The sequence below is a fragment of the Macaca thibetana genome, chromosome 13, assembly GCF_024542745.1.
Source record: "Macaca thibetana thibetana isolate TM-01 chromosome 13, ASM2454274v1, whole genome shotgun sequence".
In the NCBI taxonomy this organism is placed as follows: Eukaryota; Metazoa; Chordata; class Mammalia; order Primates; family Cercopithecidae; genus Macaca; species Macaca thibetana.
Window position 1 is genome coordinate 66,996,121 of NC_065590.1, and position 13,752 is coordinate 67,009,872.

The 13,752-nt window shown below is 37.3% G+C and overlaps 1 protein-coding gene across 15 annotated transcripts in view; it reads left to right on the forward strand.

Moving 5' to 3' along the window:
* SLC8A1 (solute carrier family 8 member A1) overlaps positions 1 to 13,752 on the forward strand; it is a 387,052-nt gene that overhangs the window by 313,648 nt on the left and 59,652 nt on the right. For 4 of the 15 annotated variants that reach the window (XM_050753303.1, XM_050753304.1, XM_050753316.1 and 1 more), the window contains exons 3-6: positions 6,298 to 6,404; positions 9,548 to 9,568; positions 9,994 to 10,011; positions 10,116 to 10,130. In XM_050753303.1, the coding sequence (XP_050609260.1) occupies positions 6,298 to 6,404; positions 9,548 to 9,568; positions 9,994 to 10,011; positions 10,116 to 10,130 (161 nt within the window). Of the gene's footprint in view, positions 1 to 6,297; positions 6,405 to 6,952; positions 7,057 to 9,547; positions 9,569 to 9,993; positions 10,012 to 10,115; positions 10,131 to 13,752 lie in introns of all 15 variants that reach the window. The other 11 variants (XM_050753305.1, XM_050753309.1, XM_050753312.1 and 8 more) reach the window with 4 other exon arrangements.

The window sequence follows — 13,752 nt, forward strand, 5'->3', positions numbered from 1 at the left end:
ACATCAGGTATACTATGGATCAAATTTCAAACTCATTATGGTCAGAGAAGTTGCCAGGTTCATGCGTGGTCAGTCCTGGGTCAGTTCTTTCTGGAGTCTGGGAGTGTGATGGCTTACATGTGGGAAAGTTCCAGTTCCTGACATGGCCCTTCACTGACATGGCTCAGAGGCTCTGTGGCGGGGACATGAGGCGTTACTGTCTTCCGTGGCAATTGAAATGCTTAATTTGTCTACTCCCCAGATATAATCACTGTTGTGTAAAAACATTCACCAGAGCTCCCATCACTTTCTTGAGAAGGAAATCACTGTGCATGAGTGTAAACTCTGATGCCTGAATCCTAAAGGTGTTTTCTCACCTGTACTATTAAGGTTGCCTGCAGAGACCAGCATTTCCTGAGAGGGGAAAACAACTTTAAGTACATTTTATAATCCAGAAAAGAACAGGAGTAAAAGACAAAACAAAATGATTTTCCCATGTTTCCACCTACCTTGCTAATTAGATCTAAAATTTAGTTTTGACTATTACTGTCTTACAATTCTATGTATTCTTTGTGTATATTATTAATGTAGTTTTTTAAAGCAAGCCCTGGCTGCATGTTAGAAGCACCTAAAATCCTTTTAATTTTTAAAAATTTTTATTGATTGAGGCAGTGTCTCACTCTGTCTTGCAATTCCGGAGTGCAGTGGCATGATCGCATCTCACTGCAGCCTCAACCTCCTGGGCTCAAGCCATCCTCCCACCTCAGCCTCCCATGTAGCTGGGGTGCAGGCAAGCACCACCACGCCCAGCTGTTTTTTTTTGGGGGGGGAGGGGTTTGCTTGTTTGTTTTATTGTTTGTTTGGTTTTTTTTGCATGTGTATTGTTTTTTTGACTTTTCATAGAAACAGGATCTCACTTTGTTGCCCAGGCTGGTCTAAAACTCCTGGACTCAAGCTGTGCTCCCACCTCGATCTCTCAAAGTGCTGGGATTACAGGCATGAGCCACTGTGCTTATCCAAAAACTTTAAAAATCTATATTCATGCTGGGGGTCCCACAAGCAGAATTTGATTTAACTGATCTGGAGTGGGTTTAGGCATTTATAGGTTGCAAAATCCTGCAGGTGATTCTAATATGCAGCCAGGTCCAAAACAAGCCCAACTATTCCCAGCCTCTTGGTTTATCATCCAACTTAATAACAAGAACCCATTGTCCACTCTAGATTGGTGCCTCTCAGACTTCAACATGCATGAATCATCTGGGAATCTGGTTAAAATGCAGATTCTGATTCTGTGGGCCTGGATGGAGCCTATGATTCTGCAATTCTAACAAGTCCCGCACTTTAGGTGAAGCTGACACTGAAACTGCTGGTTGACTATTCAGAGTTCTCAGAGTTGGTGAACCATTGCATGCTCACGGCTCTTTTTAATTAAACCTTTATCTCCTCAATGATTTAACTTTTTAAAGCAGCCATCATGCAATATAACATGTGCTGCAGTCCTTTTAAAAACAGAATTGAGATTCTATTATTTTCATACAGTCATTCTTTGTTAAAGATGAAACAATAAAACTTGATATTAAAGTAATGATCTAGATCCTTTAAAGTGGCCATAAAAATACTGCACAGTTGAATGAATAAGGGACCTACTGGTTGATTTTGAGTCATATAATTTAAAGGTTTCGGTTCCTGAAGCCAGTCACAGGAACTCACTTTGTGACCTTGGATATTACCAAGGTCTCTGAGAGTCGTCGTTTTCCCTGTCAGTCTCAGGTAGTAAGAATTACTTCTTGGGCTGTTATGAAGATCTGTGAATTAAGAAATGCAAAGAGCCTATCATTCCACTGGCCTCTGAGTATGTCTAAGGAGAGGGTAAATCTTAAAAGACAAAAAGCAACCGTAAGCATCTAAATATGTGAAATCCTCACTAAAATCTTTTGTTTAAGGATCTAAAATGGGGGAGTCTCTTCTCTTTAATCCTCCAGTTCATCCTTTCCTCATCTTCTCCCAACATCAAGGGCAGTCTTAAAGAAAAGAAACCACAGAAGGACAAATTGAGGCTTAAGTTGAAAAAGAGACTGTGGTACCACTTTGGGTTAACAATGAGAAACTAAAATATATTTCGAAGAGACTTTCTTCTTCAACCCTCATTAATAAAGCCACGTCTTTCTTTTCTGTCTGCCTGCCTGAGTCAAAACCAGATATAAGAACTCCTTGGTAGTCTGTTTGAAGGTGTTCGGGTCCTTTGAGACACATAAGATAAGAGAGAGAGAGAGACTGGGAAGTAAAGTATAGATGTTGGTTTGGTATCATCAAATAAAAGGCACTGCAAACTTCAAAAGGAATGATCAGTATTTTTCCACTAAATAAATTGATCTTTCTTCTTTTTTTTAGAAATAGAACCAAAATGTACTTCCATAAAAATTTTGGCAATATTAAGAAATATTTTAATGCTATCGGAAGATTTGTAACTGCTTTGCTAGTTTCCAGAAACTACAGTTTTTATAGTATACTGCTCAAATTTGAAAAGTTGTAAAAAAGAAGTGAGTTTTCCTGTCTTTATAATAATTATAATAGTTGGAAGTTGTGTGATACCAGTTTTTCTATTTGTTCTTTATCAGTGCAGTAAAAATGCAAGAATTATATTTGGATGAAGGGCTGTGTCTACCCAACAGTTCCAGTCTTGTTTTTGTTTACCTGTCAATTTAAAGAAAAGAAGTAGCAACAACTATGTTCCCTGTTGGTAAACAGAACAGAACAGCCAAAATGGATGTGTGTTTTCAGGGAGCTGGAGTCCTTGTGACAATGCAAAAGTCCTGTGGACATGGTATTGGTGTGGCAATGGGGCCAACTGGAGGACATTCAAGGTTCTGTCAGTCCTTGAGATTCTTTCTACTGCAGAACTGTGAGGAACATGCTTCTGCTGATTATCACGCCAGAATAACTGACATCTTCACCAAACCAACCCCATCTCACATACTATCCCCTGTGAAAGAAGAAGTGGTGGCAATATCTTTCATGCATTAGGCTCTGGAAAGTGAGAAGGAGACATCCCAAGGATGTGTTCCTTTAAAAATTATATTGGTTTATTTCACCTCTACTACATTTGCTAAGGGGAGAAATTGTTCTGTTCTGAAGCAAAAGGTGAACATTACCAGTGCCTTCTGATTTTTGCCTCTGTTGATTTAAAGGGCTAATTCATAAGGACTGACTTCATCCTGCCACTTTAGATCCACTGAAATGTCCTTTAATAATCAAGTTTCCTATTAATAGCTTCACTGTGCAAGAGGAGTGAAATCAATATATAATTTAGTGGCTCTTCCTGTCAGAAGCATTATTGATTCTATTACTAATGATTTTGAAATGATATGCCATTATGCAAATTCCATCTATTTTAGATGTATTTGCCAGGCACCTACAAAAGTACTTTTTTCTTTTTCTTCATCCTTGATTTTTTCAGTGTCATAGTTATCAAGTACTTCAAAATTTTCTAAGAATTGTGATCCTATGAATAGGGATATGCTAGTGATAAATCATAAATGCTTATTTTATATGCAGACAAATTGTGTAGAGCTATATAACTGTATTTCCCCCATTTATCAGCTACTCAGAATATAGAAAATAGACCGGGTGTGGTGGCTCACCCCTGTAATCCCAGCACTTTGGGAGGCCGAGGCGGGTGGATCGCCTGAGGTCAGGAGTTCCAGACCAGCCTGGCCAACATAGTGAAACCCTGCCTCTACTAAAAATACAAAAATTAGCTGGGCATGGTGGTGGGCATCTGTAATCCCAGCTACTCAGGAGGCTGAGGCAGGGGAATCGCTTGAACCTGGGAGGCGGAGATTGCAATAAGCCGAGATCACACCATTGCACTCCAGCCAGGGGAACAAAAGCAAGACTCCATCTCAAAAATAGAAAGAAAGAAAGGAAAGAAAAAAAAGGCATTAGAGGATTTAAATATTTATGATATTCACCAAGGATTAGCAATAATATGTTGTTTATTTGTGAATAAGTTGATTTGTGAACATGAAACAGGTACCTTTTCTACACAAACGTTCACCTTATTAGCAAGGCTACTTCTACCATCCCCACTGTGCTTTATTTCTATAATCCAATTAAATATGTGATGAGATGCAGGGTGGGTTGCAAATACAAGATGGAGAAATGTAACATCAGATGTTTTTAAGTAATGCTAACAAGAATATTGCAACATGACTCTCACAATGAGGGATTTCAGTTTGATGTACCCTACAATGAAGCATCTTGATAATGGATGTTGGGCCATCAAGTCCAGAGAACAGTAGCATGGCCCTTTTATTGTCCATCAACACTTTCCTACCTTTGCTCTCACCATGCTGTTTTTGTAGAAATGTACAACTAAAGTTTAAGATTGCAAGACTGCGAAATGGAAATGAATACCCAAAATGCATACATTTTGTTGACAAAGAGGACAGACATATGGCAGTTTTGTGTGGGGTAAATTTGATCTATTTTGCAACATCAAATTCAGTTCTAATGATCAAATAATCATCATTCCTTATATCCATCCTCCTGTGCCTTCTCTAATATTTTATAGTTTTTGGATTTTAGGGAAAAATTAAATATTCTAGTTTAGTCACAGTGGGCTAATTTTTTTATACTAAATAGGTGATTTTAAAAAATAATTCTAAAAGTTAGGATAGAGCTGTTTATAGTATACATGTAACTGGACATTATCATACTGTTGGTAGTTTTGTAAATATCTAACCACTCTTTAAAAAATGATTGTGGCTTTACTCACTTATAGCTGTTCATCTAGTGTCAGTATTTGAGGACAGATATGAGAAAGGAAAGGAGTTTCATGAGCTGCAGCTTTTTAGGAGTGAGACGTTGGAATGTGAGTATCATTCAAGGGTGTTCTCTAGCTGAGGAACAGAGAGTACGTTATTGGGTTTCAGGGTACCAGAACCAATAATCTGGTCTCAGGTCTACAATGCTAAGCCAAAAAGCAAGACTTAAGCATTTGGCATTAGGGACTGGGAAATTCAGAGAATTAAAAGTAACTAGGAAAGAAGACTGATATTCTTTAGTAGGCATAGATCGAATGAAAACTTAATGACTTGGATAAATAAAATAAAAACAAGATTATAAACCAATTTCCTTCCAGAAGACCTAAAAAAAACTTAATGACCATGCTGTTAAAATTCTGTGTCTACAAACACTCATTGTTTCAAAAACGTTGATCAGAATTGTTCTTGGCCAATGTTATTGGAAACATTTTTTCAAGACAAATCAGTGTTTAAGAGGTTTCTAATAAGTTGTAGTATATGAAGTGTTTAAGCCCTTATTAATTAAAAGGTAACTTTAGGTTGGTTTATTTTCAGAGTAATCAAGAATGCTTATGGAAACCTGAGATTTGCATATTTGCATTTGTCCTCCCTGCCTGTCAGTCACTCATAGCCATAGGACCATAAGGCAAGAACTGTTAAAGGCTGGATTACAGGAAGAATTCTCATCAAAACACCTTGGTGTATTGGTGACGTTTGAAAGTAGTGTAAATGGCATGTTTCATAGAAAGTCAAAACTCAACTTTGGAAGAATGAAAATAACTACAAATCATGACACCCACCTGCTGCCACCCCACTTTCAAAACAGCTGTTGTGAGGCCACAGCTTCCATCTTTAGAAAGACAAACAAAACATGTTTGTCTTCCTGCTGTGGTCTAGCTGGAGAATCTGACTAACCTGAATAAGAGTTTGATTCTAAGACATTGGGTGGGGGTGAGATAATTTGACTGTATTTTCTTTGTGATATTTTTATTCATTTATTAACAATTTATGATAAAAATATTATATTTGGAACTATAATAAAGCACAACGAAGGAAAAAAATGACCTGTAAGCCTATTGCCCAGAGATAACTCTATTAATATCTTGATGAGATTTTTTGACTTGTTCTAAAGGAGCAAGTTCCAGGGCACAGCTTAGACAATCCACTGGTTAAGGTATTTACTAAATTAATGTGTTTTTCTTTTCTTTTTATTGTGATCTGTGTTTTTCTGCTTTTCCTCCTTATGATGATGACAAACCTATTAGTACTGAATGCTATATGTTGCCTAAAATAATTCTGTGGCCCTGGGCAGGGGAGCTATGCATTGGGTGAAATCTCTGACCTTTCATACCTATCTGATATCCATTCTTGAAGAAAAAACTCACAGTACAGAAGTTTCTCGATTACTGTTTGTCTGAAAGTGCAACTGGTTAACCTTGCTTTCCTCTTTTCTATGTTCCTTCTCTTTTCTTTCCTCTTCCCCTTGTTCGTCAATTTCTATTCTCTGTTTCAGCAAAACAATATCAGTCAAGGTAATTGATGATGAGGAATATGAGAAAAACAAGACCTTCTTCCTTGAGATTGGAGAGCCCCGCCTGGTGGAGATGAGTGAGAAGAAAGGTGGGGGAGCTGCTCCAGGGCTGAGCCCAACAGCTTCTGCTGGCCTGTGCCACCCCTGGATGCCTACACTCTTCAGAACATGACTTACAATGCACACATCCCTCCACCTATGTAACAGGGCACAGATCTCATGCTGAGCCACAGTGGGCGGGCCTGTAGCTACATCAGCCAGCATTGGTTGTGCTGCACATTAACGTCTGAGAGATTAATTTTCAGGGCAGTCAATCAAGTGTCCATTTCTGGGAAAGTGGCTGCAGATGCCATGCAATGCCAAAAGGAAGGCAACGTTCTGATTTATCTTCCTATTTTGGGGTACCTACTGACTACTAACTGAAGCAGGAATAATTCATGAAAGTGATAAATTAGCAAAGAAAACTTAATGGGGGCCAGCCAAGAGTACCCAAGATGCCCTTTTACATACTTCAGGAGGCCCATGTGCTGCCAGTTCTCCCTCCATAACATCACAGTAACATTCAGCTTGGTGGACACCAAGAGCATGAGCGTGTGACTCCAACCATTTGTTTTGCCTTTGTCTTGTGTTCCCACAGGAAGATCATTACCATTAGAATATTTGACCGTGAGGAATATGAGAAAGAGTGCAGTTTCTCCCTTGTGCTTGAGGAACCAAAATGGATAAGAAGAGGAATGAAAGGTGTGAGAGTAAACAAAGACATACCAGCGAGAAATTGTACTCTTCTCTCTCCGTGTCTCCCTACTCTCACACTTAACTCTCTCCTCTTCCTCGGCTTCCAAGTACTATACTTCATTGCCTTTGAAGCTTTAGCAGTTTCATTTCCCTTCCCTAATTCACAAGTGCAACAGGCAACGCCCACTCTCTTCAGGAAATGCCAACTAACCTTGATTGTAACCAGATTTAATAACACTGAAAGGGATTTCTGTAATTCAGAAATGATTATATAAAAGAATGTGTTTAGTTTTTCACTACTCACGGTTTATTCTAATATGTCACTCCAATTATTAAATCTCCCCTAAAATTTTAGTGATAAAGACTGCTTAATACCTTGTTAATCATACCTCAATAAAGCTGGAAAAAAGAAACTACTTAATACTTATTAGTATTAGTAGATGACCCTAATGGCAACTAACAGGAAACTTCAGAATTCAATCATCAGGCTTCTTTAGAGAGCACAGTTTAAAAATATTAAGAACAAAGATCCTTAAAGAGTAGTGTTTTCAATATTCTAGTGCTCATTTTAGCATATTTTTGTATCATCAAATACGACATTTAAAAGGCACCATATCTATGAAACCACAGTCATGTCAATTTTCTTTGATCAGAAGAATAAGGCCCTTCAGTAAGAATTTAATCCTTGCTGAAGGCCTACCTAGCCTTATGCTCCAAAATCTCTTGATACTTATAGAATAAATTATTAACGTATATAATAGGAAAAAAAGTGTCCTTTATAACTAGATTTTACTGATTATTAACATATGGCCTATATTTCATAGGAAAGACAGCAATCTTGTATCAGTTTTACAGAGGATTTCTTATTCTCAATTGTTAATAGGGCTTCATAAAATTATCCTCTAATAGTGGCCATTTTAAAAGGAATTCTGGTGATTTACTTGTGTGAAATGAACAGACCACATATTAATAGCTCTTATTAATTGCATACAAACAATTGGTGAGGACAGTATGATATGATGAGATGGGCCACTTTGTAAGAAATATATGCTTTTACATGTAGAGGGAAAAATAAAATATATAGGACTAATTGCTATGTAGACATATAGGAAAATGTATCCCACATTCGTGGCCTCAGAGTCCATTGGTGGGAAAAAAACACATATGTTTCTGTGTTAATCAAGTTCAAGATGGCGACAGGAGTCTTTGGAGTGATGGGAAAAGGAGCACTCAAGACCCGTTTTAATGCAGCCTATTTAATCTGCTCCATAGATGGTAGATGGAAGAAAAAGAGACCAGAAAATTGAGCTGATTTCTTACAAAGATGGGATCCAAAATGCCTCCTTAACATACAGGAGAAAGCACTTTCTTCTAATGTATTCCACCAAAGAACTTTATCACAAGGAGGAGCATCATTGGATTCTGCTCTTTCAATTGCCATTTTAGTAAAATATGCCCTCAAGTAACAGCAAATTAAAATTCCTTAGTAGCACTATCCAGTTTCACACCCTCCAAGTGGATTGTCACTATAAATAACTGACTTTTTTTAGAAAGTATCCTCTAATGCCACTATCATTAGAGAGAAAACTGGGCCCAAAAAAGTAATTGTAACATTCCCATGTTCAACTCAGGAAATAATTTGATATATTTAGCAAGATTGCTTTTACTAAAATAAAGTGCTACAGTACATTCTGGGTTTAAAGCACGTAACCTGAAAGACAAATTATATATCCCCCTCCCCCACCCCCACCCAATGCCTTGTCAGTTTCCTGGGATTATATGTCCACTAGAAGGATTCTGGTTATCTAATAATTTACAGAAGTCACAGATAAGGACACACATAGGTGTTAATTCCTGAGACCATTAAGCTTTAAGGATTTTAATACATAAGCAATTCTTGGTGGACAAAGTATCATCCAAATAGAGCATCCCAAGATAGTGCTTTACCTTGGGCTAAACTACCGTTCCAGGCAGGGAACCTAAAATGGAATTTCCCAGGATGTTCCACCTATACTTACTGAATAAAAGTTGTGATACCCGAGATCCTGGATGATTTAAGGCTTCCATACGTTGGATTCACCAAATCCCAGGCAATATTTAATGAGGAAGCCTCACTCATATCAAGTTAAGAATGAATTTCATACAATGTTTCTACTGTATTTGGTAAACTAGATTTATATTCTAGGTATAAACATATATACTAGAAATGTCTTATGAAATGTAAAGAAATTATAAAGTGAAATATATATATATACACACACACACACACATATATACATGTGTATTCAATCACATACATTTTCAGAAATTTCAGTTGGGATTGTTTATTCAGAAATATTCCCAACACTATATTTCTTTGGGGTATACCCATTTTTAGCAGTGGCTCCCTACCACTGTAATCAGATCTGCCTGGATTTCTTTCTGCTGATATTCCTCTTACTTTCATTATTCATCTGGTCTCTTATTCTGTGTTTGTCTTTGTCTATTTCCTTCACAGCCCTGTTATTGAATGAGCTTGGTAAGCATTTCATTTCTTGCATTTCCTTTCCATTTTTCTAGATTATTTTCCATTTCCGCCAGGTGATATAGTAGCTCTGTGACTTTTACTTCTCTTGACTTGCTAACAAGATTGTTGTTTAGGGCCATTGACCTCACTTTGTCAAGGTCAAATAGTTTGTATTGCATTTTTAATTTAGTACAACCTTTTAAAAAATCAGTGATTTCTTAGGTATGCACAAGAATTAAATTTGTGCATTAAATCTCATAATCTTAAAAGAATGATTAGTGATTCAGTCATGAATGTTTTCCTAGTCTTCTTAATTGTAAATATAATTTGGCAAGTACCTTGGGTGGGTTGTCAGGCAGTCTGATGTCACTGGTATTTGTTTTGCAGAATGTAAGTTAAATTATAACATTTGTTGTTGTTTTTTTCTTCCTTTTTAGGTGGCTTCACAATAACAGGTATGAATTTTTCAAGTCTAATGCTATCTAACTTTTACTGTCTGTTCTCACCAGATGTTATTACATTTTAAAACATTTCTCATTTTTATTTGCTTTTAATGAAGGAAAATACCTGTATGGTAAGACTATTTTTCTAATGTTCCTTATTTTTCCCCAAATACCCTTAAACCATCAATCCAAACCCACACCTTACGTAACTTGCATTAATATTTAACTGTGGCACATGGTGTGCTCTTGCTGGTTTTACACATTTAACATTTTACAAATTAATAACGTGTGTGTGTTGTGTTTATAAGCATTTAATATGGAGAAACTGTAATTGTTCATATTTTGACACTGATCAATTTACACATGTTCACATAGTGCTGATAAGCTACGGTTCCCTGATAGAGGCTCCTAAGAGCACCAGAATAAAGATGGCACAATTGCTAGCCTCAGAGAAACATAGGAGCTGACATCCAAGATAGATCCAGGGTCCAAGCTCAGGATGCTAATAACACATAAATGCCATGTTGAGGAAATACATAAAAATTCATGCTGAGGAAATACATAAAAATACATCATTTTAACACATAAATTTTCATTCATAAATTATGTATGTAAATGCATAATTTATAATACATCATATAATATGTTGAGCAGAGCATTCCCCTCATCCCACCACACCAATCTGAGGGTCCCTCTGGGGACTTAGGTTTTAGTATTAATAACATGGTAACGAGTAATATTTCTGCCACTTGAAGTATATTACAAAGTATTCTATAAAAACTCAAAATGTCTATAAAAACTCAAAATCAGAAATGAAAAAAAGTTTCAAACACTTAAATTTAGAATGGTAGTCAGCCTGTGTTGATTGCATTATTTAGTACAACTCCAAAACTATGTTCTTGTGTACAAAACAAAGATATTTCCTTATAGCACCCTCTGTTGTCTCTAAATATCTTCTCACCCTTTTAGTCATCTGTGCACATTTAGAGAGAGAGAGAGAAATATTTAAACAGTAGGTCTGATTTGTCTGAAGCTGTAGGCTAAAGATGTCTTTAATGGCCTACGTTCTGTATCAGTATGTGACATATTCCAATGTACTGTGCCAATCTCAAATTTTTCCAATATATTGTGCAGATATCAAAATTTTGAAATCAGAGATCTGAACAAAAATATTTAGAAGGAAACATACTTCAAATTTCTGATCATGAAAATACTACGTCGGGAATTGGGATGAACTTAATCCACTGTTAGTGTAAACTCATGAACAAGCAGTTCCAATCTGATTCTGTCCAAAGTACAATTTTCTAAATGTGGGCAGTTTCACATGGGCTGTTGCTCTCCACTGCTTCTCTCCAGACGTGGCATTTAATGACAAAATGATTCATAGACTCTCAGAGAGACAGAAGTTGAAAGGGATAAAAATGTTAAACAGGACAAGTCTTTGTGTTGGATTTCTTAAATCTGATTCATTTGAAGCTCTTTTGGGTCAGATCTCCCCAATCTGCACTACTAAAAGTTTTTTTTTAAATCAAGTACAGGAATTTATACTCCATTTTTTAAAAAACTTTTATCTCCTTTTTCTCATTCCTTCATTTTAACTGCTTGAGGTCCCCTTGTAAATACTCTAATTCTGTCACCCAAGGATAAATTAGTTATGCCTTGGGAGATCTGAAGAAGGTAGAAATTTGGCAAGCCAGTTTTCATGACTGAATTGAAGTAATAATGTTTTTAAGTCTACCATTTTAGAAATAGTATACCATCCAACAGCACCTTCCATCCTGTGAAATCTGATAAAGAGACCTCAACTAAAAACCTGTGGCTACTAAGATGCTCTGTTAAAACATATTGACGTGTTTGAATATGTTTCTGTTTTCTTTACTGTTGAATATGTCAGGATTTTTTTTTTTTTTTTTGAGAGAGAGATGGAGTCTCACTCTGTCACCAGGCTGGAGTACAGTGGCGTGATCTTGGCTCACTGCAACCTCTACCTCCAGGGTTCAAGCAATTCTCCTACCTCAGCCTCCCAAGTGTCTGGGACTACATGTGCATGCCACCACACCTACCTAATTTTTGTGTTTTTACTAGAGACGGGTTTCACCATGTTGGCCAGGATAGTCTCAATCTCCTGACCTTGTGATCCGCCTGCCTCAGCCTCCCAAAGTGCTGGGATTACAGGCTTGAGCCACTGCGTCTGGTCCAAATTTTGTTTTAAGGGCCTTCGTTCCTCTCTTCTAGGATCTCAGGTAATGGGATCCTAGTTTTCGTTTCTCAGAACTTCTTTGCATCAAATTCTGTAATATCTCTGGTAATGTCCAACTTTTCCTGACTTGGCCACATCTGGCATGCAAGATGACAGAGTCACCCCCTCCAGAAGTTTCTTATCATTTCTTGTAGTTCATTAAGTTCTTGCTATGGCTGAAACTTTAATCTGAAATGGCAGTTTCCTATTGCCATCACCTCTTCCCAAGACTTGAAATTAATGCAGTTAGTACAAGAGAATGTTCAAAAACTCTGGGAATTTCTACACTGGCCTGTCCATTCCTACTTTCTAAGAAACTATCTCACTTTACATGACCCTTATTTTCCTAAATCAAACCAGAATGCTTAGAATCCACTCTCTACTGATGCCCCTGAGGACAGTTCTAAAACTTAGGTCTACAGCGAAAAGCAGCTTTAAGCCCTAAAGAACTTTTCTTTGAAGTCAGTTGGAGGCTTTGAAGTCAAGGCTTTGACTTCAGGGGCAGTAAGAAGAATTAATCTAGCCCTGGGAGTTTGCCTGCAGCTTTTCCATGGGCTTGTGCAGCTGAGTGTGAAAATCTAAATTTGAAGCAGGATATATGGAAATTGAAAAAGTCATCTGATCCACAACCTAATACCAATATTTCAGAGATCTCATTAGTGGTGGACATTAAGTGTTTTAGGTGCTTTTAGAATCTGCAGATCTTTACCTATTGTTTCCAGACCTTGCCTCATTGAAAGGCCCTTGTTTGGGCCTATGATCTCATTCCCCCTTGGTCTTCCAGTCATATGACAAGATAACACTCTAAATATTAGCACTGTCCTGTTTCTTCCCCTCTAGCTTATTTCTACCTGCATCTTGAAATTATACATTGAACCCCTTTTCTACTCAAAACCCACATATATCTAATAAATTCCATCATTATGTATTCCAGTTGAATGAAAAATGAGAAGTACCCCAGAAGGGGGAAACTGGACGATATAAACATGAATAGTTAAATAAATTAAGTATTCTGGCTCAATATGGAGAGAAGAATGTATGTTTGATCCCCCAAAACTTCTAAGATATACAACTATAGAGTTCTCTAATTAAAATTATGTATCAGTTGGTATACCTATTTAATATTACTCCTCTAATCATATTATGCTCAGCACGTAATAGACTTAATAAGACACAAGCCTTTTTAAGGAAGCCAAACTATGAAAATTCTGACAGTTGAAAATGTTTTCATCACTTCAGTATGTAGGCTGGAGGAACAAAGCCCCTTCAAATTCAGCTTCACTTTATAATTGAGAAGCCTGAGAGAGAGGAGAAAGGCCTTGCCCAAGTTTAGATGACAAGCATATGGCAGGGGTGGCACTGAATCCCGAATCTCATGATTCCCAGGTCAGTTATGGGTAGCTCTTGGTAGAGGCAAATAGCAAGTGAATCTGGAAGTCAGCTGAACCAGGAGTTCAATGAGAACCCCGTAGGCCTAGGTAAACCCTAGGTTATCCAAACAGTTGCTGTGATGA